The sequence below is a fragment of the Oppia nitens genome, unplaced genomic scaffold, assembly GCF_028296485.1.
Source record: "Oppia nitens isolate AA-2021 unplaced genomic scaffold, nextdenovo-longstitch-racon4-pilon3 scaffold26_pilon_pilon_pilon, whole genome shotgun sequence".
Taxonomy (NCBI): Eukaryota; Metazoa; Arthropoda; class Arachnida; order Sarcoptiformes; family Oppiidae; genus Oppia; species Oppia nitens.
Window position 1 is genome coordinate 41,698 of NW_026533206.1, and position 23,303 is coordinate 65,000.

Genomic DNA, 23,303 nt, shown 5'->3' on the forward strand with positions numbered 1-23,303 from the left:
TTCAATAAACTTAATCATTAATCTTAGGAAAAAATTGAACAAATTGAATATATTAATAATTAAATACTATTTTTTAAAATTAGTATTTAAAAGATATTTTTTAAAAATTAAATTAATATATAAACATGGACATACTGTAGAATAATTGGTGATCCCATTTGCAAACAATATGATAGTACAAAAAACAATAGTGACCAAATAATTTTTGGTAAATATAATTTAGTAATAATAGCAAACAAATTTCTATTATTATTATTATTATTATTAATGTTTACATGTTTAGCTGATGATGATGATGATAATGGTAACCATTGTTTCAAAAAGCGTTTATAGTTATAGAGAGTACTGTCCTCCCGGCGCAGTGCCCATAGATCATCAAATACTAGCGACTTGTTTAGCCAACCTTTCAATAGTAGCCGATTTACCCACTGATAAGTTATACGCGATGCATAGGATGCGCCCGATTTGGGACAAACAGTATGTTTGATCCATAAGTCAGGATCAGTGTCTGTAGTATTGTTGCTATTTTTTGGTGACAATTGATCGGCAAATGTACAGTAGATTAATAGACAAACAGTTAGCGCAAAGTTTATACAATAGAGTATAAATTCATAGTTTTGTAGCATATCTTGAGTAGCATATGTAGCCAATGATAGACCAATTAAAATAGTGTCCAATAATAGGTATAACCAAATCCAACCACTGGTTGTAATACCGGACAATCGGTGAACGAAAAACACAAAACAAAGCGCTAGTCTTGTGATTGTTTGTATGGCAACGGCTATAATGTATGCCATACTGGGACTGTCCGACCATTGATATTTGCGACACAAACTCAATGCTAACATTGCTATTAGGATACCTGTGCTGGCAATGGCCACAAACAGTCTACTAGTGTTATATAAGTTCCATTTGATAAAATTTTTATTAACACCAATGCGTGAACTAATGTATTTGTATAACAGGTTCGGTATGTATAACCACATGAACAGACAGGGTATCCATACGAACCATGTGTTGAGCATACATGAGCTCAGTGATGGTCTATTAGTAAACCATACAAATTGTTTATCCTATTTTTTAAAAATAAAATATATTTAACTTTAACTATTTTATTATTATTATTATCATTTTTTAATACTTACAAATAGTTTATCATTACATATATTTTCAAACATTACTATTTTTTTGCATATGATTAAAATAGATATATAACAAATTTTGTTAACAAAAAAAAACAATATATATATATATATATATATATATATATATATATATATGTTTGTTAAATATATACTAGTATATTAAATTTATTGAAAATACAATTTACTTATAACATCTAATTTTTTTATTATTGAAATTTGAATATTATTTTAATGAAAAAGCATTTAATTGATAAACAAAATTAATATGAATTAGTTAGCAATAAATTGAATTAACTATGATTTTTATATACATATTTATATTTATATATACTGTATAAATTATTATAATTATTAATCATATAATTTTTATAATTATTTTCATTATTATTTTTATATAAATATTTTTCTAAATAATAAAAATTATTAATAAAAAAATTTTTTTTATTAGTAATAGTTGTTGTAGTTGTTGTCAAATAATTTATCAAATTTTTCATAATAAATACTAAAAGTGAAAATTTGAAAATATTTATTATATTTGATATGTAATTTTTTTTTAATATAAAAATTATATTCAATAACAATAACTTGTAATATGAAAATGATAATTTTTTATTTACCATTATTGATATGGATATAATTTTTTATTGGAAATATTAATAATAATAATAATATTTAAATTCAATGATACAGCATATTTTTCATGTAAACTATATTTAAGGACAATGAATCACTATAACAAAAATATTATAAATATAAAATAATATATATATAATTTATATATATATATATATATATATACAGTATAATATATAGATAGTTTATTAAAATTAATATAATATACTTACTATATATAAAACAGAGAAAACAAAAAATATTTATATAAAACTTAGATTATTACAAATAATCTTATATATTAAAAATTAATAAATTTATTAAATAAATAATTACATTTAAATATAAAACATATTTTTTTTTATATAACTTGTATTACTAAATCAAACAATACCGGCATCACTGGCCAGTGTATAAAAAATTGACAATTTGTTTGCCAGCAAACTGTTGGGTTCGGCAAACTCGGCTACCCGTCCGTTGTCGAGGACTAACACCCGATCGGAATCCATAATTGTATTGATTCGGTGGGCAATCGTTAGGACAGTCGACGACCTAAACTCTTGACGTATGGTTTGCTGTATGAGTGCATCGGTTTCGACGTCGACGGCAGCCGTGGCCTCATCGAGGATAAGAACACGAGTGTTACGTAACAGAGCCCGTGCCAGACATATGAGCTGTCGTTGACCAACACTCATGTTATCGCCCGATTCGGCGACCGACCAGTCGAGTCCCCGATCACTGGCGGCAACAAACTCTTTGAGATGCGACTGATCTAACACTGTCCACAAGTGATCGTCGGAAAACTGGCCAAACGGATCCAAATTAGAGCGAATTGTACCCGAAAATAGTATGGGTTCTTGAGGTATAATTGTTAGCCGAGAGCGCAACTCGTGTAGACCTAACCGTCCGATATCTATGCCATCGATAACTATCCGACCCATTGCTGGCTCAATAAGCCTAAACAGTGCCAAAGTTAGCGATGACTTTCCAGCACCGGTTCGGCCAACAATTCCTATCTATTGTATAAAAATAGAAAAATATTTAATATTTTGATTTATTTTCTAAATTTTAAAATCAATATTTATATAATTTTAATATAACTTTAGCTTTAAATTTACTTTTTGTGTATTTTATAGAAATGTGTAAGATTTTATGTTTTTTTTGTATTAATTTAATGAACTGATAAAAGGCATAATAAAAAAAATAAAAAAAAATAAAGGAACCATTAAAACTAATATAATAAATATAATAACTTATTAATAAAACTTATATATTGGGCTTTGTTTTTTAAAACTTTTTTTTAAAATTTTTATATATATTTATAATCTATAGATAAATCATATTAAAAATCCTAATTTTATTATAAAATAAAAATTATTATATATAATTAATTAAACTTTAATTTAAAGTATTTTAGGAAATATATAATATAATAACTAAATATAATAATAATAATACCTTTTCGCCCGGTTTAATATCCACATCAATATCATTGAGTACCAAATCCAATCCAATCCTATATCTGGTGCCATAACTCTCAAACCTAACGGATCCCCTATCGGGCCAGTTATCGGCTAACGGGTAGTCATCATCACATCGATGCCAATCGGATTCACTTTCCAATCGACAGTATTCGTCAATACGTTCGACTGAAACCATATTGTTTTCCAACTGTGAAAACGATTTGATAAAATAATCTAACATTAATGTTAACGACATTGCATAGGATAGGGATAGTCCTATATCGCTGCCGGTTAGACTGCCTTTCCCCAGTACGGCAAACAGTGCGGCAAAAAATAGCAAACAATTGCTGAGTGATGTCAACCAAATCTGTAGCCAACTGTTTGCTACAACATTAGGATAGAGACACATCTGATTGATGTCCACTCGTCTATCGGATTCCCTTACAAACCGATCGGTACAGCCGTAGGCCCTAATGCTGGACACACCGGCCAGTGTTTGACCAAAATGTGAGTAAATTGGCGATCGGGTGGTCGACTCTAATCTATAATTTTATTTTTTCTATATTATTATCTTTTATTATATTATTCTATTGTTTACCGTTTTAATTGTCGTGAAGTTTTAATGAAAATAAACTAAATAATTAACAAAACGAAATTAATTAAATAAATAAAGTTTATATAAAATTATATTTATATTATACAATATAACAACTAACTTGTATTATATAGTAAATAACAGCTACCAGTGCCAGTGGTGCCAAAAACAATGGTGTCTTTATAGATATCGTTATAATTATACCAATCAATTGCATGAATGCATCGGTAGTTAAACTTTTTTGATTGTTTGAAAATTTTAATAATAATATGAATTCATTAGCATAAAAAATAATACTATTATTTAATATTCAGTTATTAAATAATTATTAAATAAATCAATCAATTTATTAATTACTTGATAGTATAGAGAAGCGATCGATCCAATACATCGGTGTCGTTACCAAATCGGTTCATCAGTCGGCCGATTGGTGTCCTATCGAAGTAATTCATCGGTGAATGCATTACACTCGACAACAGTTGCCGGTGTAGACGAGTGGAGGCCCGACGTATACCGTAGACAATAAACAAACGGCTGGCCAATGTTGTAACAATTATACTGCCGATAAATGCACTAAAAATGGCCAAATAATAGTAGTCGTCGTTAGTAGTAGTAGTAGTAGTAGTAGTAGTAGTAGTAGTATAAGCCGATAATTTTTGGCTACTGGTGTTGATGTTAATATTGTTGCTAAATATTGATAACCAAAACGATGAACCAAACAGTAGGGCATTGTATGTGATTATTGACAATAGGAAACCCATTGAACAGTACGGACCTAACTGTTTGGCATATTTCATATATATCTGCAATATATATATAAACAAAATAAAAATTACATATATATATATAATTGTATATAACTTATAATAATACTATTATTGTATCTTTTATCTTATAAATAAATAAAATTATATTAAATACATTTTGTATGCATGTATTTACTCTAACTTCACATTTATATATTGTATAATACAATTTGTATTTATAACGTATATACTGTACTATATATAAATTAATATGGAAAGTATATATAATATATATATATATATATATATAGTAAATATACAGTTTTTATATGTATTATTATTATTATAATAATAATAATAATAATAATAATAATAATAATAATAATAATAATAATAATAATAATAATAATAATAATAATAATAATAATAATAATAATAATAATAATAATAATAATAATAATAATAATAATAATAATAATAATAATAATAATAATAATAATAATAATAATAATAATAATAATAATAATAATAATAATAATAATAATAATAATAATAATAATAATAATAATAATAATAATAATAATAATAATAATAATAATAATAATAATAATAATAATAATAATAATAATAATAATAATAATAATTGTGCATACACTAAATTTGACCTGGCCAATTTCTACCGTTTCCATATCAGTCAATGTATTTCCTATTAGGTTGTTATTAGGTTTTACAATAGTATCAATTGAATTATTGTTATTAATAATATGATTATTATTTATAACATTATTATCAATTATTGTATTAATTTCATCATCATTATCATCATAATATTTATCTATACAAATATTATCAATAATGTTATTATTAATATTATATGAATTTTCATTACTACTACTACTACTACTTTCAGCTAAATATTGTTGAATTAAATCGAAAAAATATAAATCATTTTCCAGTAGATTATCATAAGTACCGACACTTGTAATTATGCCGTCTTTTATGACAACAATTAGGTCGACATCGGGTAATACAAACAATTGATTTGTTACTAATAAACGGGTTTTATTGTTGAGAATACCAGTTCTCGAATCGAGTACTTTATTGACAATATGTTTGCCCACATGACTGTCCACTAAATTAAAAAAAATATTTTTTAATAAAATCATTATAAATAGATATTATTATTATTATATAATAACTAAATACCTGCAGACAATGGATCGTCGAGTAGGTATAGATCGGCACCGGAATAGACAGCTCGGGCTAAACTTATTCTTTGTTTTTGACCGCCACTCAGATTCACTCCCTTTTCGCCGATCTCTGTCTCGTCGCCGTCGGACAGCTGTAGTAAGTCCTGTCTAAGTGCACACGTGTCGAGCACCCGGTCATACAGTTCCCGATTCATGGGTTTACCAAACAATATATTCTCTTTGACCGTACTGTTCAATATCCAGGCCTGTTGTGGTACATAAGCTACACTAATACCCGACCTTATATTGACTCTACCTTTACCGTGACTTATCAGATCCATATCGCCAAACAGTGCCGACATCATTGAACTCTTACCGGACCCGACACTGCCTACTATTGCCACAAACTGGCCGTCAATAACTTTTAAATTAATATTATGTAAAATCGGTTGATTATTATTAGTATTATCACTACTACTACTTTTATTAGTATCGGATTCCCAATTAAACGATGCATTTTCAACATTAATAATACAATTATTGTTTGATATATTGTTTTCAATATAATCCAAGTGTTCATCACTATTGAGAAACTGTTCAATACGTTTGAATGATACGTAAATCTAAAATTATTGTTAATATTAATTTTATAAATAATAATTTCTACTATATTATTAGTTACCAAGGTAATTGCATTAAACGATTGTGGCAATGAAAACATTATTTGTCTGATCATATTAAACAATGATTGCGATACAAATATTTTGGATGCATTCAATTGGTTGAGTTGGTCACCCTTATTGATGGCCACATACGTACAATAGGTAATCAATTGGACGATTACTGGACAGGTAAGGCTTAATACAACATAAACGGTAATCGATAGGCCAAACGTAATAAATTTGTTCAACTCTTTTGTCCTAATTTTTTCAACTAAACCCATAAACGGCTCCTCCCAGGCATACAACTGGAAGTCAATTAAAAAAAACAGTTAATCAAAAAAAATAATATAAATAAAAATATGGAAATACTTTTAAAACTTTAATTCCGTTGAGAATTTGGTTCATCAAGTTTTGACGTTTGTCTTTGATTGACATCAATTGTTTAGTCAATAGTACAGTATATAAACCGATTGAAACATTGATGATTAGCGTTATCAACATATAGGATAGGCCGGCAAATACGGCTACACCTAACTGTAGGTATAACAGATAGACAGCTATTACCAGTTGAATAGGATTTGATATTATTGTAATCATATTGACGGCTTGATCTGCGTATATATATATATATATTTATATTATTTAATTACTATAATAGTGAGATAGAGATAGAGATAGAGATAGAGATAGAGATAGAGATAGAGATAGAGATAGAGATAGAGATAGAGATAGAGATAGAGATAGAGATAGAGATAGAGATAGAGATAGAGATAGAGATAGAGATAGAGATAGAGATAGAGATAGAGATAGAGATAGAGATAGAGATAGAGATAGAGATAGAGATAGAGATAGAGATAGAGATAGAGATAGAGATAGAGATAGAGATAGAGATAGAGATAGAGATAGAGATAGAGATAGAGATAGAGATAGAGATAGAGATAGAGATAGAGATAGAGATAGAGATAGAGATAGAGATAGAGATAGAGATAGAGATAGAGATAGAGATAAAGATTAGAATATAGAAGAATAGATAGAGAATACAGTATTATTATTAATATTAATAATTAAATTAAAATTCAATGACAACACCATATATGCTATAATATTAAAATAAAACAATCAATCAATAAACTAACCGCTAATTCGTTGGCAATCAATGGCCATAATGTTGACTATTTCACCGGTAGGTGTGCGCCGTTTGGCACTATTGCTCAGCACTAGTGACTTGCGATAGACGGCTGATGTTAGACACGATTTAATACGTAAACCTTTAAATATAATTATAAATAAAATAAATAAATATTAAATTTTTCTAAAAAACTAATACTTAATAATATATATATATATATATATATATATATATTGTAAATCATTAATTACATATGACACCGATATACTCGCTAAACATTGCCTGAACAATGGCAGCGATAACATTGATGGCCAACAATAGTATAGTATAGACATAGCCGTGCCATTGGGGAGCACCGGGATCTTCAATAAACTGTATCATTAAACTTGTAAAAATAATTTTTTTAAAAATGAATGTATTAATTATTAAATATTATTAATTTTTAATAAATATATAAATAAAATATAATAGAAATAAAATTAAATGAACATGGACATACTTTAGAATAATTGGCGATACCATTTGCAAACAGTATGATAGTATACAAAACAATAGTGACCAAATAATTTTTGGTAAATATAGTTTAGCTATAATGGCAAACAAATTTCTAGAATTAACATGATGAATTTTATGTTTGCATATTTTATTATCTATATTATAATTTTTATAATTATGATTAGCATTAGTATTTTGTTTAGGCGATGATGATGATGATAATAATGGTGACCATTGTTTTAAAAAGCGTCTATAGTTATAGTCAGTACTGTCCTCCCGGCGCAGTGCCCATAGATCGTCAAATACTAGTGACTTGTTTAGCCAACCTTTTATTAGTAGCCGATTTACCCACTGATAGGTTATGCGCGATGCATAGGATGCGCCCGATTTGGGACAAACAGTATGTTTAGTCAATAAGTCGGAGTCAGTGTTGGTATAATTGTTACTATTTTCTGGTGGTAATTGATCGGCAAATGTACAGTAGATTAATAGACAAACAGTTAGCGCAAAGTTTATACAATAGAGTATGAATTCATAGTTTTGTAACATATCTTGTGTAGCATATGTAGCCACTGATAGACCCCTTAAAATAGTGTCCAGTAATAGGTATAACCAAATCCAACCACTGGTCGTAATACCGGACAATCGGTGAACGAAAAACACAAAACAAAGCGCTAGTCTTGTGATTGTTTGTATGGCAACGGCTATAATATATGCCGTACTGGGACTGTCCGACCATTGATATTTGCGGCACAAACTCAATGTAAGCATAGCTATTAGGATACCGGTGCTGGCAATGGCCACAAACAGTCTACTAGTGTTATATAAGTTCCATTTTATAACATTTTTATAAACACCAGTGCGGCCAATGATGTATTTGTATAGCAGGTTTGGTATGTATAACCACAAGAATATACATGGAATCCATACAAACCATGTATTCAGCATACATGAGCTCAATGATGGACTGGTAGTAAACCATACAATTTTTTTATCCTATTGAAATTTTTATTAAATTATTAATTTTATTTTTTTAATAGGTATTATTAGTTATTTAAATACTTACCAATAGTTTATCATAACATATATTTTCAAACATTTTGTTTTTGTAATGTAAGAAATGTACTAAATGTTAAAAATTTTAATCAAAAATAACTGTTAAATAAATATTATTATTTTATTTTTTACTAAATTTCAATAATCCTGATATTTGTTTGCTATAATTTTCGATTAGAAATATTATTATTATTATTATTATTATTATTATTATTATTAAATTTAAATTCAATGAAACAGCATATTTTGCTATAAATGTTATTTAATGACATTGAATTATAATTGACAATGATACTATACATTATAATAATTAATTATTAATATAAAATTAATATATATATATTATAATTAATAAAATGTACACTACTTTCTATAAAAATTGAAATATAAAAAAATATTTATAAAACTTGTATTAATTATTAAGAAATTAATTTATAATTAAGTATTAATACTACTAAATCAAACAATACCGGCATCACTGGCCAGTGTATAAAAAATTGACAATTTGTTTCCCAGCAAACTATCGGGTTCGGCAAACTCGGCTACCCGTCCGCTGTCGAGGACTAACACCCGATCGGAATCCATAATTGTATTGATTCGGTGGGCAATCGTTAGGACAGTCGACGATCTAAACTCTTGACGTATGGTTTGCTGTATGAGTGCATCGGTTTCGACGTCGACGGCAGCCGTGGCCTCATCGAGGATAAGGACACGAGTATTACATAACAGAGCCCGTGCTAGACATATGAGATGTCGTTGACCAACACTGAGGTTATCGCCCGATTCGGCGACCGTCCAGTCGAGTCCCCGATCACTGGCGGCAACAAATTTTTTGAGATGTGATTTATCTAATACTGTCCACAAGTGATCGTCGGAAAACTGGCCAAACGGATCCAAATTGAAGCGAATTGTACCCGAAAATAGTATGGGTTCTTGAGGTATTATAGTTAGCCGAGAGCGCAACTCGTGTAGACCTAACCGTCCGATATCTATACCATCGATGACTATCCGACCCATTGCTGGTTCAATGAGCCTAAACAGTGCCAAAGTTAGCGATGACTTTCCAGCACCGGTTCGGCCAACAATACCTATCTATTGTACAAAAAATAGAAAAATATTTAATATTATGATTTATTTTCTAAATTTTAAAATCAATATTTATATAATTATTCTAACTTTAGCTATAAATTTACTGTTCGTGTAATTATTAATAAGATTTTATTTTATGTTTATTGTATTATTTTTTATATTAATTTAATGAACTAATAAAAGGCATAATATTAAAAAAAAATAAAATTAAAGTAACCATTAAAAGTTAAATCTATAAAACAAATAATTAATTGAGATAAACCCAATATTTTTTTTGTTGAATATAATAAACCATAGAGATATTGGGGTTTGATTTTTATCTCTATTATATAATAAATATCTCTATTATATAATAAATATGTGTATAATAAAAATTATTATATATAATTAATTAAACTTTAATTTAAAGTATTTTAGGAAATATATAATATAATAACTAAATATAATAATACAGTAATACCTTTTCGCCCGGTTTAATATCCACATCAATATCATTGAGTACTAAATCCAATCCAACCCCATATCTGGTGGCATAACTCTCAAACCTAACGGATCCCCTGTCGGGCCAGTTATCGGCTAACGGGTAGTCATCATCACATCGATGCCAATCGGATTCACTTTCCAATCGACAGTATTCGTCAATACGTTCGACTGAAACCATATTGTTTTCCAACTGTGAAAACGATTTGATAAACTGGTTTAACATTAGGGTCAACGACATTGCATAGGATAGGGATAGTCCTAAATCGCCGCCGGTTAGACTGCCTTTCCCCAGTACGGCAAACAGTGCGGCAAAAAATATCAAACAATTGCTGAGTGATGTCAACCAAATCTGTAGCCAACTGTTGGCCACAACATTAGGATAGAGACACATCTGATTGATGTCCACTCGTCTATCGGATTCCCTTACAAACCGATCGGTACAGCCGTAGGCCCTAATGCTGGACACACCGGCCAGTGTTTGACCAAAATGTGAGTAAATTGGCGATCGGGTGGTCGACTCAAAACTATAATTTTTATTTTATTTTTTTTAATAGTAATCCTTTATAATTTATATTATTTTATTGCTTACCGTTTTAATTGTCGTGAAGTTTTAATGAAAATAAACTAAATAATTAACAAAACGAAAAAAATTATAAATAAGTTATTTATACTTAAATAATATCCTATACCTGAATTATATAGTAAATAACAGCTACCAGTGCCAGTGGTGCCAAAAACAATGGTGTCTTTATAGATATAGTTATTATTGTACCAATCAATTGTATGAATGAATCGGTTGTTAAACTATTTTGATTGTTTAAAAATATATTAATAATAATAATATGAATTCATTGGCATAAAAAATATTATTATAATTTAATATTATTTCAAAATTATTTTTTTTATTAGATTATTTATGATTAAGATAAATAAATAAATCAATTGATTAAATACTTGATATTAGAAAGTAGTGATCGATCCAATACATCGGTATCGTTACCAAATCGGTTCATCAGTCGGCCGATTGGTGTCCTATCGAAGTAATTCATCGATGAATGCATTACACTCGACAACAGTTGCCGGTGTAGACGTTTGGAGGCCCGACAGATACCATATACGAGAAACAAACGGCTGGCCAATGTTGTAACAATTATACAGCCGATAAATGCACTAAAAATAGCTAAATAGTAGTAGTAGACGCTAGTAGTAGTAGTAGTAGTAGTAGTAGTAGTAGTAGTAGTAGTAGTAGTAGTAGTATTAGCCGATGATTGTTGACTACTACTGGTGTTGATATCAATATTGTTGCTAAATATTGATAACCAAAACGATGAACCAAATAGTAGGCTATTGTATGCAATTTTTGTCGATATGATACCCAGTGAACAGTACAGACCTAACTGTTTGGCATATTTCATATATATCTGCAATATATATAAAACAAAAGTAAGAATTATATATATATATAATTTTATTATATAATAATATATAAAATTGTATATAACTTTGTTTTTGCTGTTAAACTTTTATTTAAAAATAAATAAAATTATATTAAATACATTTTTGTATTTAGTCTGTGCTTTATATATATTAATATATATTGTACTGTATATATACCGTATATACTGTATATATATAAATAAATTAAAAAATATATTTAATTTAATTATCTATATGTAAATATATGTACAGTATATATACAGTTTTTATGTTTATAATAATAATAATAATAATAATAATAATGTTGTATATATATTTATACAGTAAAACATTAGATAAATTATTATGGTATACATACACTAAATTTAACCTGGCCAATTTCTACCGTTTCCATATCAGTCAATGTTTTTGCTATTAAGTCATTTGGTTTTACAATAGTATCTATTGAATTGCTATTATAATAATTATTAATTTTATTATCAATAACTTTACAATCAATTATTGTATTAATTTCATAATCATCATCATAATAATCAATACAAATATTATCAATAATGTTATTATTAATATTATCTGAATTTTTATCGTTATTACTATCAGCTAAATATTGTTGAATTAAATCGAAAAAATGTAAATCATTTTCCAATAGATTATCATAAGTACCGACACTTGTAATTATGCCGTCTTTTATGACAACAATTAGGTCGACATCGGGTAATACAAACAATTGATTTGTTATTAATAAACGGGTTTTATTTCGGAGAATACCGGTTCTCGAGTCGAGTACTTTACTGACAATATATTTGCCCACATGACTGTCCACTAAATTTAAAAAAATATTTTTTAATATTAATAATATAAATAGATATTATTAATATATTATAACTAAATACCGGCAGACAATGGATCGTCGAGTAGGTATAGATCGGCACCGGAATAGACAGCTCGGGCTAAACTGACTCTTTGCTTTTGACCGCCACTCAGATTAACACCTTTTTCGCCGATCTCTGTCTCGTCGCCGTCGGACAGCTGTAGTAAGTCCTGTCTGAGTGCACACGTGTCGAGCACCCGGTCATACAGTTCCCGATTCATGGGTTTACCGAACAATATATTCTCTTTGACCGTACAGTTCAATATCCAGGCCTGTTGTGATACATAAGCTACACTAATACCCGACCTGATGTTGACTCTACCCTTACCGTCACTTATTATATCCATATCGCCAAACAGGGCCGACATCAGTGAACTCTTACCGGACCCGACACTGCCTACTATTGCCACAAACTGGCCATCAGTTACTTTGAGATTAATATTATGTAAAATCGGTTGATTATTATTAGTATTATCACTACTACTACCACTACTGTTACTACTATTAGTATCGGATTCCCAATTAAACGATACATTTTCAACATTAATAATACACTTATTGTTTGATATATTGTTTTCAATATAATTCAAGTGTTCATCACTATTGAGAAACTGTTCAATACGTTTGAATGATACGTAAATCTAAAAATTATTGTTAATATTACTATTAATTTAAAACCAATTATTATAAAAATAATTATTAATCCTATGGGGTTAAGGTTATTATAGGTAAATAATAATTTTTATTATAAAAATAGTTACCAAGGTAATTGCATTAAACGATTGTGGCAATGATAACATTATTTGTCTGATCAAATTAAACAATGATTGCGATACAAATATTTTTGATGCATTTAATTGGTTCAGTTGGTCACCCTGATTGATGGCTACATACGTACAATAGGTAATCAATTGGACGATTACTGGACAGGTAAGGCTTAATACAACATAAACGGTCATAGATTTGCCAAATATAACAAATTTGTCCAACTCTTTGGTCCTAATTTTTTCAACTAAACCCATAAACGCCTCCTCCCAGGCATACAACTGGAAGTCAATTCAGAAAACAATTAATTAAAAAATTAAAATAAAATTAATGAAATACTTTTAAAACTTTAATTCCGTTAAGTATTTCGTTCATCAAGTTTTGACGTTTGTCTTTGATTGACATCAATTGATTAGTCAATAGTACAGTATATAAAGCAATTAAAACATTGATGATAAGCGTTACCAACATATAGGATAGACCGGCAAATGTGGCCACACCTAACTGTAGGTATAACACATAGACGGCTATTATGAGTTGAATAGGATTTGATAGTATTGTAATCAGATTGACGGCTTGCTCTGCGTATAAATACAGTATTTATATTATTTAATTACTATAAGAGAGAGAGAGAGAGAGAGAGAGAGAGAGAGAGAGATAGAGAGTAAAATTTTTGAAGCCCTCGAAATAAACCTATATAAACGTATATAAATATATAATATATATTAATAATAATGAAAATATATATAATAAACAGTTATATTTTTATTAATTTTAGAAAATTAAAAATTTAAATAATATTAATAATATTAATTTTTTTTAATAATTAATATTTTTTTTAATACATTTCAATAATCCTGATATTTGTTTTGTATAATTTTTCATTGGATATATTATTATTAATAATATTTAATAATAAATTTAAATTCAATGAAACAGCATATTTGCTATAATAATAAAATCAATCAATCAATAAACTAACCGCTAATTCGTTGGCAATCAATGGCCATAATGTTGACTATTTCACCGGTAGGTGTGCGCCGTTTGGCACTATTGCTCAGCACTAGTGACTTGCGATAGACGGCTGATGTTAGACACGATTTAATACGTAAACCTTTAAATCAAATACAATCAAATAAATAAATATCAAAAAACTAATACATAATAAATTAATTATATATATATATATATATATATTTTGTTAATCGTTAATTACATGTGACACCGATATACTCGCTAAACATTGCCTGAACAATGGCAGCGATAACATTGATGGCCAACAATAGTATAGTATAGACATAGCCGTGCCATTTGGGAGCACCGGGATCTTCAATAAACTCAATCATTAAACTGTATAATAATAATAATAGGAATATAATTATTTGCACAAAAAATACAGTAAAAAATAAAATTGAATATATTAATAAATAAATAAAAAAAATTTAATTAGTATCTAAAAGTTATTTTTTTAAAAAAACTAATATATAAACATGGACATACTGTAAAATAATTGGCGATACCATTTGCAAACAATATGATAGTATACAAAACAATAGTGACCAAATAATTTTTGGTAAATATAGTTTAAGTATAATGGCAAACAAATTTCTAGATTTATCATGCTTAATTTTATGTTTAATTAGTTTATTATTGTGTGTATTTCTACTATTTATAATATATTTAGCCGATGATGATGATGATGACCATTGTTTTAAAAAGCGCCTATAGTTATAGTCAGTACTGTCCTCCCGGCGCAGTGCCCATAGATTATCAAACACTAATGACTTATTTAGCCAACCTTTCAATAGTAGACGATTTACCCACTGATAGGTTATACGCGATGCATAGGATGCGCCCGATTTGGGACAAACAGTATGTTTGGTCCATATGTCGGAGTCAGTGTTGATATAATTGTTTTTTATTTTTGGTGGTAATTGATCGGCAATTGTACAGTAAATTAATAGACAAACAGTTAGCGCAAAGTTTATACAATAGAGTATGAATTCATAGTTGTATAGCATATCTTGTGTTGCATATGTAGCCACTGATAGACCACCTAAAACAGTGTCCAGTAATAGGTATAACCAAATCCAACCACTGGTTGTAATACCGGACAATCGGTGAACAAAAAACACAAAACAAAGCGCTAGTCTTGTGATTGTTTGTATGGCAACGGCTATAATGTATGCCGTACTGGGACTGTCCGACCATTTATATTTGCGGCACAAACTCAATGCTAACATTGCTATTAGGATACCAGTGCTGGCAATGGCCACAAACAATCTACTGGTGTTATATAAGTTCCATTTGATTACAATTTTATTGCTATCCATAAGTATACTATAGTATTTGTATAACAGGTACGGTATGTATAACCACATGAACAGACTGGGTATCCATACGAACCATGTATTCAGCATACATGAGCTCAATGATGGTCTGGTAGTAAACCATATAATTTGTTTATCCTATTGAAAATTTATTGATAGATTTTCGTAAATTATTTTTATTTTATCTATTATTAGTTATTTAAGTACTTACCAATAGTTTATCGTAACATATATTTTCAAACATTTTTTTTGTAATTTTACTTTTTAAAAAAAAATTGTAAAATAAATAAAAATATTTTTTTTTTACTACATTTCTATTATACTGATATTTGTTTGCTATAATTTTTCCATTTGAATTTTTTTTACTAATATTAATAATAAATTTAAGTTCAATGAAACAGCATATATAAAAACTATAATAAAAAAAACTAAAAAACGATATATAATACATTGACATTGAATTATCAATTAATATATATTTACTATGATACTATTCACTATTACAAAAAAAAATTTTAAATATAAAATAATATATATATATATATATAAATTTATATTTTTATATATACAGTATATACTATATAGTTTATTTAAAAATTAATAATAATATACTACTGTATATAAAACTTATATCATTGCATATAATTTTATACTAATAATTTAATATATTTACTAAATAAATAATTACATTTAAAAAGTTTATCGTTACATATATTTTCAAACATTTTTTATTTGAAATTTTACTCAAAAAAATAACTGTTTATTTAATATATTTTTTACTTTTACATTTCATTAATCCTGATATCTTATTGCTATAAATTTTGAAATATTAATATTAATAATAGATTTAAATTCAATGAAACAGCTTATTTAGCTATATATATAAAGTTATATACGATTAACATTGACATTGAATTAGCAATTAATATAATTTAGTAATTTATAACAAATATATATATATATTGTAATAATATATAAAATATTCATATTTTATTAAAATTAATATAATATACAACTATGTATAAAATTTATTTAATAAAACTTATATTAATAAATATAATTTTGTATTATTGTAATATTAAAAATTAATAAATTAATTAAATAAATTACATACAAATAAATAAATAATTTTTTTAAAAATATAAATATAATACATATTTTTTTATATAACTTGTATTAATAATTATTAAGAAAAATTTATAATTAAGTACTATTACTAAATCAAACAATACCGGCATCACTGGCCAGTGAATAAAAAATTGACAATTTGTTTGCCAGCAAACTGTTGGGTTCGGCAAACTCGGCTACTCGTCCGCTGTCGAGGACTAATACCCGATCGGAGTCCATAATTGTATTGATTCGGTGGGCAATCGTTAGGACAGTCGACCTTTCAATAGTAGCCGATTTACCCACTGATTTTATTATTATTATTATTAATAATGCTTACATGTTTAGCTGATGATGATGATAATGGTAACCATTGTTTCAAAAAGCGCTTATAGTTATAGAGAGTACTGTCCTCCCGGCGCAGTGCCCATAGATCATCAATTACTAGTGACTTGTTTAGCCAACCTTTCAATAGTAGCCGATTTAACCACTGATAGGTTATGTGCGATGCATAGGATGCGCCCGATTTGGGATAAACACTATGTTTGGTCCATAAGTCGGGGTCAGTGTCGGTATAATTGTTGCTATTTTCTGGTGGCAATTGATCGGCAAATGTACAGTAGATTAATAGACAAACAGTTAGCGCAAAGTTTATACAATAGAGTATGAATTCATAGTTTTGTAACATATCTTGTGTAGCATATGTAGCAACTGATAGACCACCTAAAACAGTGTCCAGTAATAGGTATAACCAAATCCAACCACTGGTTGTAATACCGGACAATCGGTGAACAAAAAACACAAAACAAAGAGTTAGTCATTTTTTTTCATTGGAAATTTTTAATATTAATAATAAATTTTAAATCAATGAAACAGCATATTTAATTGTAAAAAATTTTTTATTTAATAACATTGAATTATAAATGAATATAATTTATTATTTACAAAAATAAAAACAAATTATAAATATAAAATAATATATACTTTATATATATATATATACCGGTATATATATATATATAATATACTTTGTTTATTAAAATTAATATAATATACTATTATTTAAATAAACTTATATAAAAAAAATATTAGAATAAAATAGATAATATTAGATTAAATCTATTAAATTTTTAATTAATTATTTATGTTTAATCATTTTTTTATTGCTTTTTAATTTAAATATAAAACTAAACTAAATATTAATGTATATATATTTATATTGTTATTTAAAAAATATAATATAAAAATAGTTTTAATATATTTTGAATATTAATATTTATTCTAAAAATTTATTATTATTTTCTAAATAAAAATTAATTATTTTTTTTATTTAATTATTATAATATATAAATATATATTGTTATTGTTGTTGTCGTTAGTTTATAATGTTTTTCTAAAATATGATTTCCCAATGAATCGCATTTTTCTATTGTAAAAACTTTTATTAGATTTTTTAGTTTTATTATTGTTATTAGTAATAGTAGTAGTATTAGTATTTTCTGGCAAAACACTGGTAGATAATAATACGGGAACTGTAGCTAAAATGTCATTATCATCATCATCATCATCATTGTTGTCAGCGGTGTCTACCGTAGCTGATTGGCAACAATAGCACGACTGTATCATATGGTTGTCCACAAATTGCTCCGGTATTATCCGTGTCGACTGTTTATCGTTATTATTACTATTACTAGTACTACTACTACCACTGGCAGCAGCAGCAGCTACCTGTCCCACATCAATAGCCCGTTCCTCGTAATGTTCCCCAGTATTATCATTGGCATTGAGCACCGGTAGGTCATCGAAATATTCCTCACATTTAGCAAACGCTACCAAACGTTTAGGCTATTATTATTATTTTTTGTTGAAAATAAAAAAAATACAAATTTTAATCTTAAAAAAAAAATAAAAATTTTTTTAGTTTTTTTTTAAAGATATTACTAACGTTTGTATTATTATTATTACTATTTTTTGTTGATGTAGTAGTAGTAGTTGTGTCCAAAAATTTATTATACACACCAATACTACTACCAGTGGCTAATTCATTGTTAATATTTTTTTTGCCTAATAATGATTTATTATTAATAATTTTATCAGAAATTTTTGATTTTTTTGATTTTTTCAGTTTTGTCTGTAATTGCAAATAACGTCTCAATGATGAACCCAATCGTTTAGTATGAGTAGTAGTAGTAGTAGTGTAACGATAATCTATAAACAAAAAAAACAAAAATTATAAAAAATTAATAAATTTCTAATAATTATAATTTTTTTTAAAAAATATATATATATATATATATATATATATATATATATATATAAGTTTATATGTATATATATAAGTTTATATGTATATATAAGTTTATATGTATATATAAGTTTATATATATATATAAGTTTATATGTATATATAAGTTTATATGTATATATAAGTTTATATGTATATATAAGTTTATATATATATATATAAGTTTATATGTATATATATTAATTTTTACCATGCTCAACATTATCACCATCATCATTATTAATTTGATCTAGTTCATCATCATCATTAATATTATCATTGTTGTTTATTGTACCACTAGTACTAGCAATTGTATTATGCATTAAATTTATGGTTTCATCATTATGTGAACTAAATTTATTTTATTTTATTTAAAAATATAAATATTTAATTAAAAAATTATTATTTAATAAATTTTATCAATATATATATATATATATATATATTTAATACATAATAGAGACATACCTGTCCTCTGAATTTCTAGCATTAATACTATAGGAATCGTTTAGTTTGTATTCATCTTCATAGATATATTGTCTAATTTTTATAACAATAACAATGCATATGATAAATATGACCATGGACACTACTATACCAATTAGACTATTCATCAATTGGCTATCGATAATTGCTATATATATAAACAAAAAAATAAATTTTTAGCTAGATAAGTTAAATAAATTATTATTATTTAAAGTTTCTAGATGAATCAAGTTACTTTTAGCATGCTCAATTTGTCTATTATCACCCATAGTTGTAGCTGCACCCAGTTCAATTGCCGGATAGATAACCGGTTGACTATTGCCCAATTGATTGGACGAGTAGACAACAAAATTGTACCGGCTACCTTGATTAATTATGCCATCATTATTGATCAGGAATTTAGCTTGAACATTTGTCAAATTTGCTACTAGACTATCTGTTAGAGCATGGTAAATTTCTAGATGAAACAATTGTTGTTGTTGTTGACCTGCTAATTGGCCACCATTGTTGCCAGGTTGACATTCAAATTCAATAATGTTGCTTGCTGCTAGTTTATTATTATTATTATTATTAATTATCAACTGGCAATTGCTAACTGAATCAGGTGGACCTAGTTGCAACAAAAATTATTAAAAAATAAATTATTTTATTTATATCTATCAATTAAATGTAATAATTTTTTTCCAATGCAATAAATATCTATACTATTGTTTTAATTTACAAATTATTATTATTATTTTTTGTGTGTGAATATTTTTATATTAATAGATTAAAATTTATTTTATTTTTTTTTAAAAAGGTAATATTTTTTTTTAAAAAAATATATTATGTTTTTTTAATTATCTAAGTTTATATTTATTTATTTTGTTCAAATAAATAAAATATTTTATTTAGAAAATAATAATAAATTATTAAAATAATTTTTTTTATTTAATAATTACCTGGCTGAATTTTTAAATAAAACAAACATGGTTGACGTTGCATCATGCCCATACTGTTTTCAGCTAGACACATTATCGTGGCATAGTTGATTAGGGTATTGGTTGGCCTGTAGTTGGTCACACTAGTTGTTATTGTTGTTGATGGTGGCACTACTAGTAAACCATTATCGACATCATCATTGATACCGTTACCAGTGCTGCTAAAGTTTGGATACAATTCAAACAACTCGATGGATGTATTGACAAACCATTTGAATTTAAGTCCAGTTGAGGGCCGGGAGCTAACCGAGCACCGGATGGTATTGTTTTGGTTGCGTACAACATTATAGTATTGTTGCTGATCAGGTTGACATACAGGTGCGTCTATTAGTAGTATTATTTATTTTTTATTAATTTATTATTATTATTAGTAGTAAAATATTTTTAATTGTTTGCAATTTATTACAACTAATTGAATAATAATTATTTATTTATTTTTTAAATACAATATATTTTATTTTAACTAATAGTGATTGTAATTATTTGTAAAATAATAGTAATAGTAATAATTTAGTATATTTTTTAAAAAAGTATAATCTTATTAACAAAAATTTTATCAATAAAATATTTTATTGTTAATATTTAAAAAATAAAAAAAATAAATAAAATTGTTAATAAAAATATAAAAAATAAACTAGCTCTAAAATTAAATACAACTAAAAAAAATTAACCTAAAAAATTAAAAATCAATACAGTAATAGCAATTACTATTAGTAAAAAATAATTTATTTTATTATAAATAAATATTATAATATAAATAAATAATATAATTATTATTCAATTGTAATAAATTGCAAACAAAAAAAAAACAAAACAATAATTATAAAAAAAAAGTTTAAATTAATCAGTAAATTATTCATGCATTTATTGCTTATGTATATAAAAAATATACATATAATTAAACTAACAATTAATTAATTTAAAAAAAAACTATTATATATTATTGACTTACAATTGACATCTAGCATCAATAGGGCACTGGTAGATTTGCCCAGTCGGTTACTGGCTGTACATTGGTAACGGCCTGAATCATTTTTGCTAACATAATTGATTACTAGTGTCTCGTTAGTTAGACTATCCATAAAATAGGATTTTTCCGGTACTAGTTGAACGGGTCGGCCATCCAGTGCCCACTCTAGACGGTCGACCCGTGGATTGGCCATCGTATGGCACCGGATTCTCAGATAGTCACCCTCGCGGACAGGTATTAAACGATTAGTATCCAGGGTTATGTTAATTATTGGTAAATCTATAATATTAATAATATATATATATATATATATTTTTTAGATTATATTTTTTATAAAATAAATATCACAATTATATAACTATAAATATATATATTGTTTATAATAATAATACTAATATTTTTATTAATTAATTATTTTTGTTTATTTTTTAGTTATTATACTAATAAATATATATTTTTATAAAAAAAATTAGATAATAATTATTAATATTACTAAATAGTCTATCAATATATAAATTGTAGTAAAAAAATATTTTATTTGTTAGTTAATATTATATTTAGTTTTAATTAAATTATAATATTAAAACTATAATATTTTTTTTTAAAAATTTAATTAATGTTTGCTATTTATAAAAGTTATTTAATTATTATTTATAGTTTTTTTTATCTAATTTTAAAACAACTAATAGTTTTCTAATATAATAATATCTAATTGAATAACTAATCAATTTTGTTGTTGTTGTTGTAAAATCTATAAAAACAAAATTATTATTTAATAATTATATAAAATAATAATAATTATTATTATTATATACTAATAATACCTAATACTAACATTCAACATTAAGCACCTGACTGTCCTCCAACAATCTATTAGGTATGAGCTGATTGTATACACGACAGACCAGTTGCCTGCTGTTCATAGTATAGTCAATAATTAGGGTAACTGTCGATATAGTGGTGCCGTTGTCCTCGTCGTCGTCATCATCATCAGTAGTATCGGTAGTTATATTTTTACCGATGATTGGCTGGTCATCGATAAGCCATTCAATGGTTACGTTAGGCCGCGAACCGTATGTCGAGCATCGGAATACTGATTGTTGGCCAGCTATGAGAGTCGCTGCCGCCGCCGCCGCCGCTGCCGGCTGTCCTCGGCTTTCATCGGTGGTCATCAGTATTATCGATACGTTTAACGGCATTACTRTATGTTTATGTTCAGATAATAATAGTAATAATAATAATAATAAATATTATAATTATAATAACATTAACTTTATTTTTAGGCTAACTGTGCTCTCTCTCTCTCTCTCTCTCTCTCTCTCTCTCTYTCTCTCTCTTTCTCTCTCTYTCTCTCTCTYTCTCTCTCTTTCTCTCTCTYTCTCTCTCTCTCTCTCTCTCTCTTTCTTTC

General features: G+C 26.8%; 4 protein-coding genes across 4 annotated transcripts in view; all 4 read right to left on the reverse strand.

Annotated features, from left to right (window-relative positions):
• Nucleotides 1-10: 10 nt before the first annotated feature.
• LOC128954302 (ATP-binding cassette sub-family C member 3-like) lies at nucleotides 11-848 on the reverse strand. Its single transcript, XM_054299880.1, has 2 exons — nucleotides 276-848; nucleotides 11-22 (listed from the first exon to the last, which is right to left on the reverse strand). Exons 1-2 carry the CDS (start codon nucleotides 846-848, stop codon nucleotides 11-13), a joined length of 585 nt encoding a protein of 194 aa, XP_054155855.1.
• Nucleotides 849-2,140: 1,292 nt separating this feature from the next.
• LOC128954303 (ATP-binding cassette sub-family C member 3-like) lies at nucleotides 2,141-8,808 on the reverse strand. The gene is made up of 12 exons (XM_054299881.1): nucleotides 8,270-8,808; nucleotides 7,794-7,927; nucleotides 7,550-7,681; nucleotides 6,783-6,970; nucleotides 6,434-6,718; nucleotides 5,768-6,209; nucleotides 5,503-5,693; nucleotides 4,173-4,618; nucleotides 3,937-4,051; nucleotides 3,819-3,853; nucleotides 3,216-3,762; nucleotides 2,141-2,773 (listed from the first exon to the last, which is right to left on the reverse strand). Exons 1-12 carry the CDS (start codon nucleotides 8,806-8,808, stop codon nucleotides 2,141-2,143), a joined length of 3,687 nt encoding a protein of 1,228 aa, XP_054155856.1.
• An 8,497-nt stretch (nucleotides 8,809-17,305) lies between these two features.
• On the reverse strand, nucleotides 17,306-17,951 carry LOC128954304 (multidrug resistance-associated protein 1-like). Its single transcript, XM_054299883.1, has 2 exons — nucleotides 17,516-17,951; nucleotides 17,306-17,455 (listed from the first exon to the last, which is right to left on the reverse strand). The coding sequence occupies exons 1-2, from the start codon at nucleotides 17,861-17,863 to the stop codon at nucleotides 17,306-17,308; spliced, it is 498 nt and encodes a 165-aa protein (XP_054155858.1). The 5' UTR covers nucleotides 17,864-17,951.
• A 2,016-nt stretch (nucleotides 17,952-19,967) lies between these two features.
• Nucleotides 19,968-23,303, reverse strand: part of LOC128954305 (neuroglian-like) — a 6,375-nt gene continuing 3,039 nt past the window's right edge. Inside the window, exons 5-10 of the mRNA XM_054299884.1 lie at nucleotides 22,731-23,096; nucleotides 21,878-22,174; nucleotides 20,905-21,249; nucleotides 20,181-20,555; nucleotides 20,058-20,093; nucleotides 19,968-19,999 (exon numbers count right to left, since the gene is read on the reverse strand). Of these exons, the coding sequence (XP_054155859.1) occupies nucleotides 19,968-19,999; nucleotides 20,058-20,093; nucleotides 20,181-20,555; nucleotides 20,905-21,249; nucleotides 21,878-22,174; nucleotides 22,731-23,096 (1,451 nt within the window). The remainder of the gene's footprint in view (nucleotides 20,000-20,057; nucleotides 20,094-20,180; nucleotides 20,556-20,904; nucleotides 21,250-21,877; nucleotides 22,175-22,730; nucleotides 23,097-23,303) is intronic.

Bases quoted from the DNA above. Each gene is read 5' to 3' on its own strand.
- LOC128954302 (XM_054299880.1), bottom strand. From the start codon at position 848: ATGTTAGCATTGAGTTTGTGTCGCAAATATCAATGGTCGGACAGTCCC.
- LOC128954303 (XM_054299881.1), bottom strand. From the start codon at position 8,808: ATGCTTACATTGAGTTTGTGCCGCAAATATCAATGGTCGGACAGTCCC. The intron at 7,682-7,793 runs GTAATTAATGAT...TTATATTTAAAG, and splicing joins CGAGTATATCGGTGTCATAT to GTTTACGTATTAAATCGTGT. The intron at 3,763-3,818 runs GTAAACAATAGA...ATAAAATTATAG, and splicing joins ACTTCACGACAATTAAAACG to ATTAGAGTCGACCACCCGAT.
- LOC128954304 (XM_054299883.1), bottom strand. From the start codon at position 17,863: ATGTTACAAAACTATGAATTCATACTCTATTGTATAAACTTTGCGCTA. The intron at 17,456-17,515 runs GTAAGCATTATT...TACTATTGAAAG, and splicing joins CATCATCATCAGCTAAACAT to GTCGACTGTCCTAACGATTG.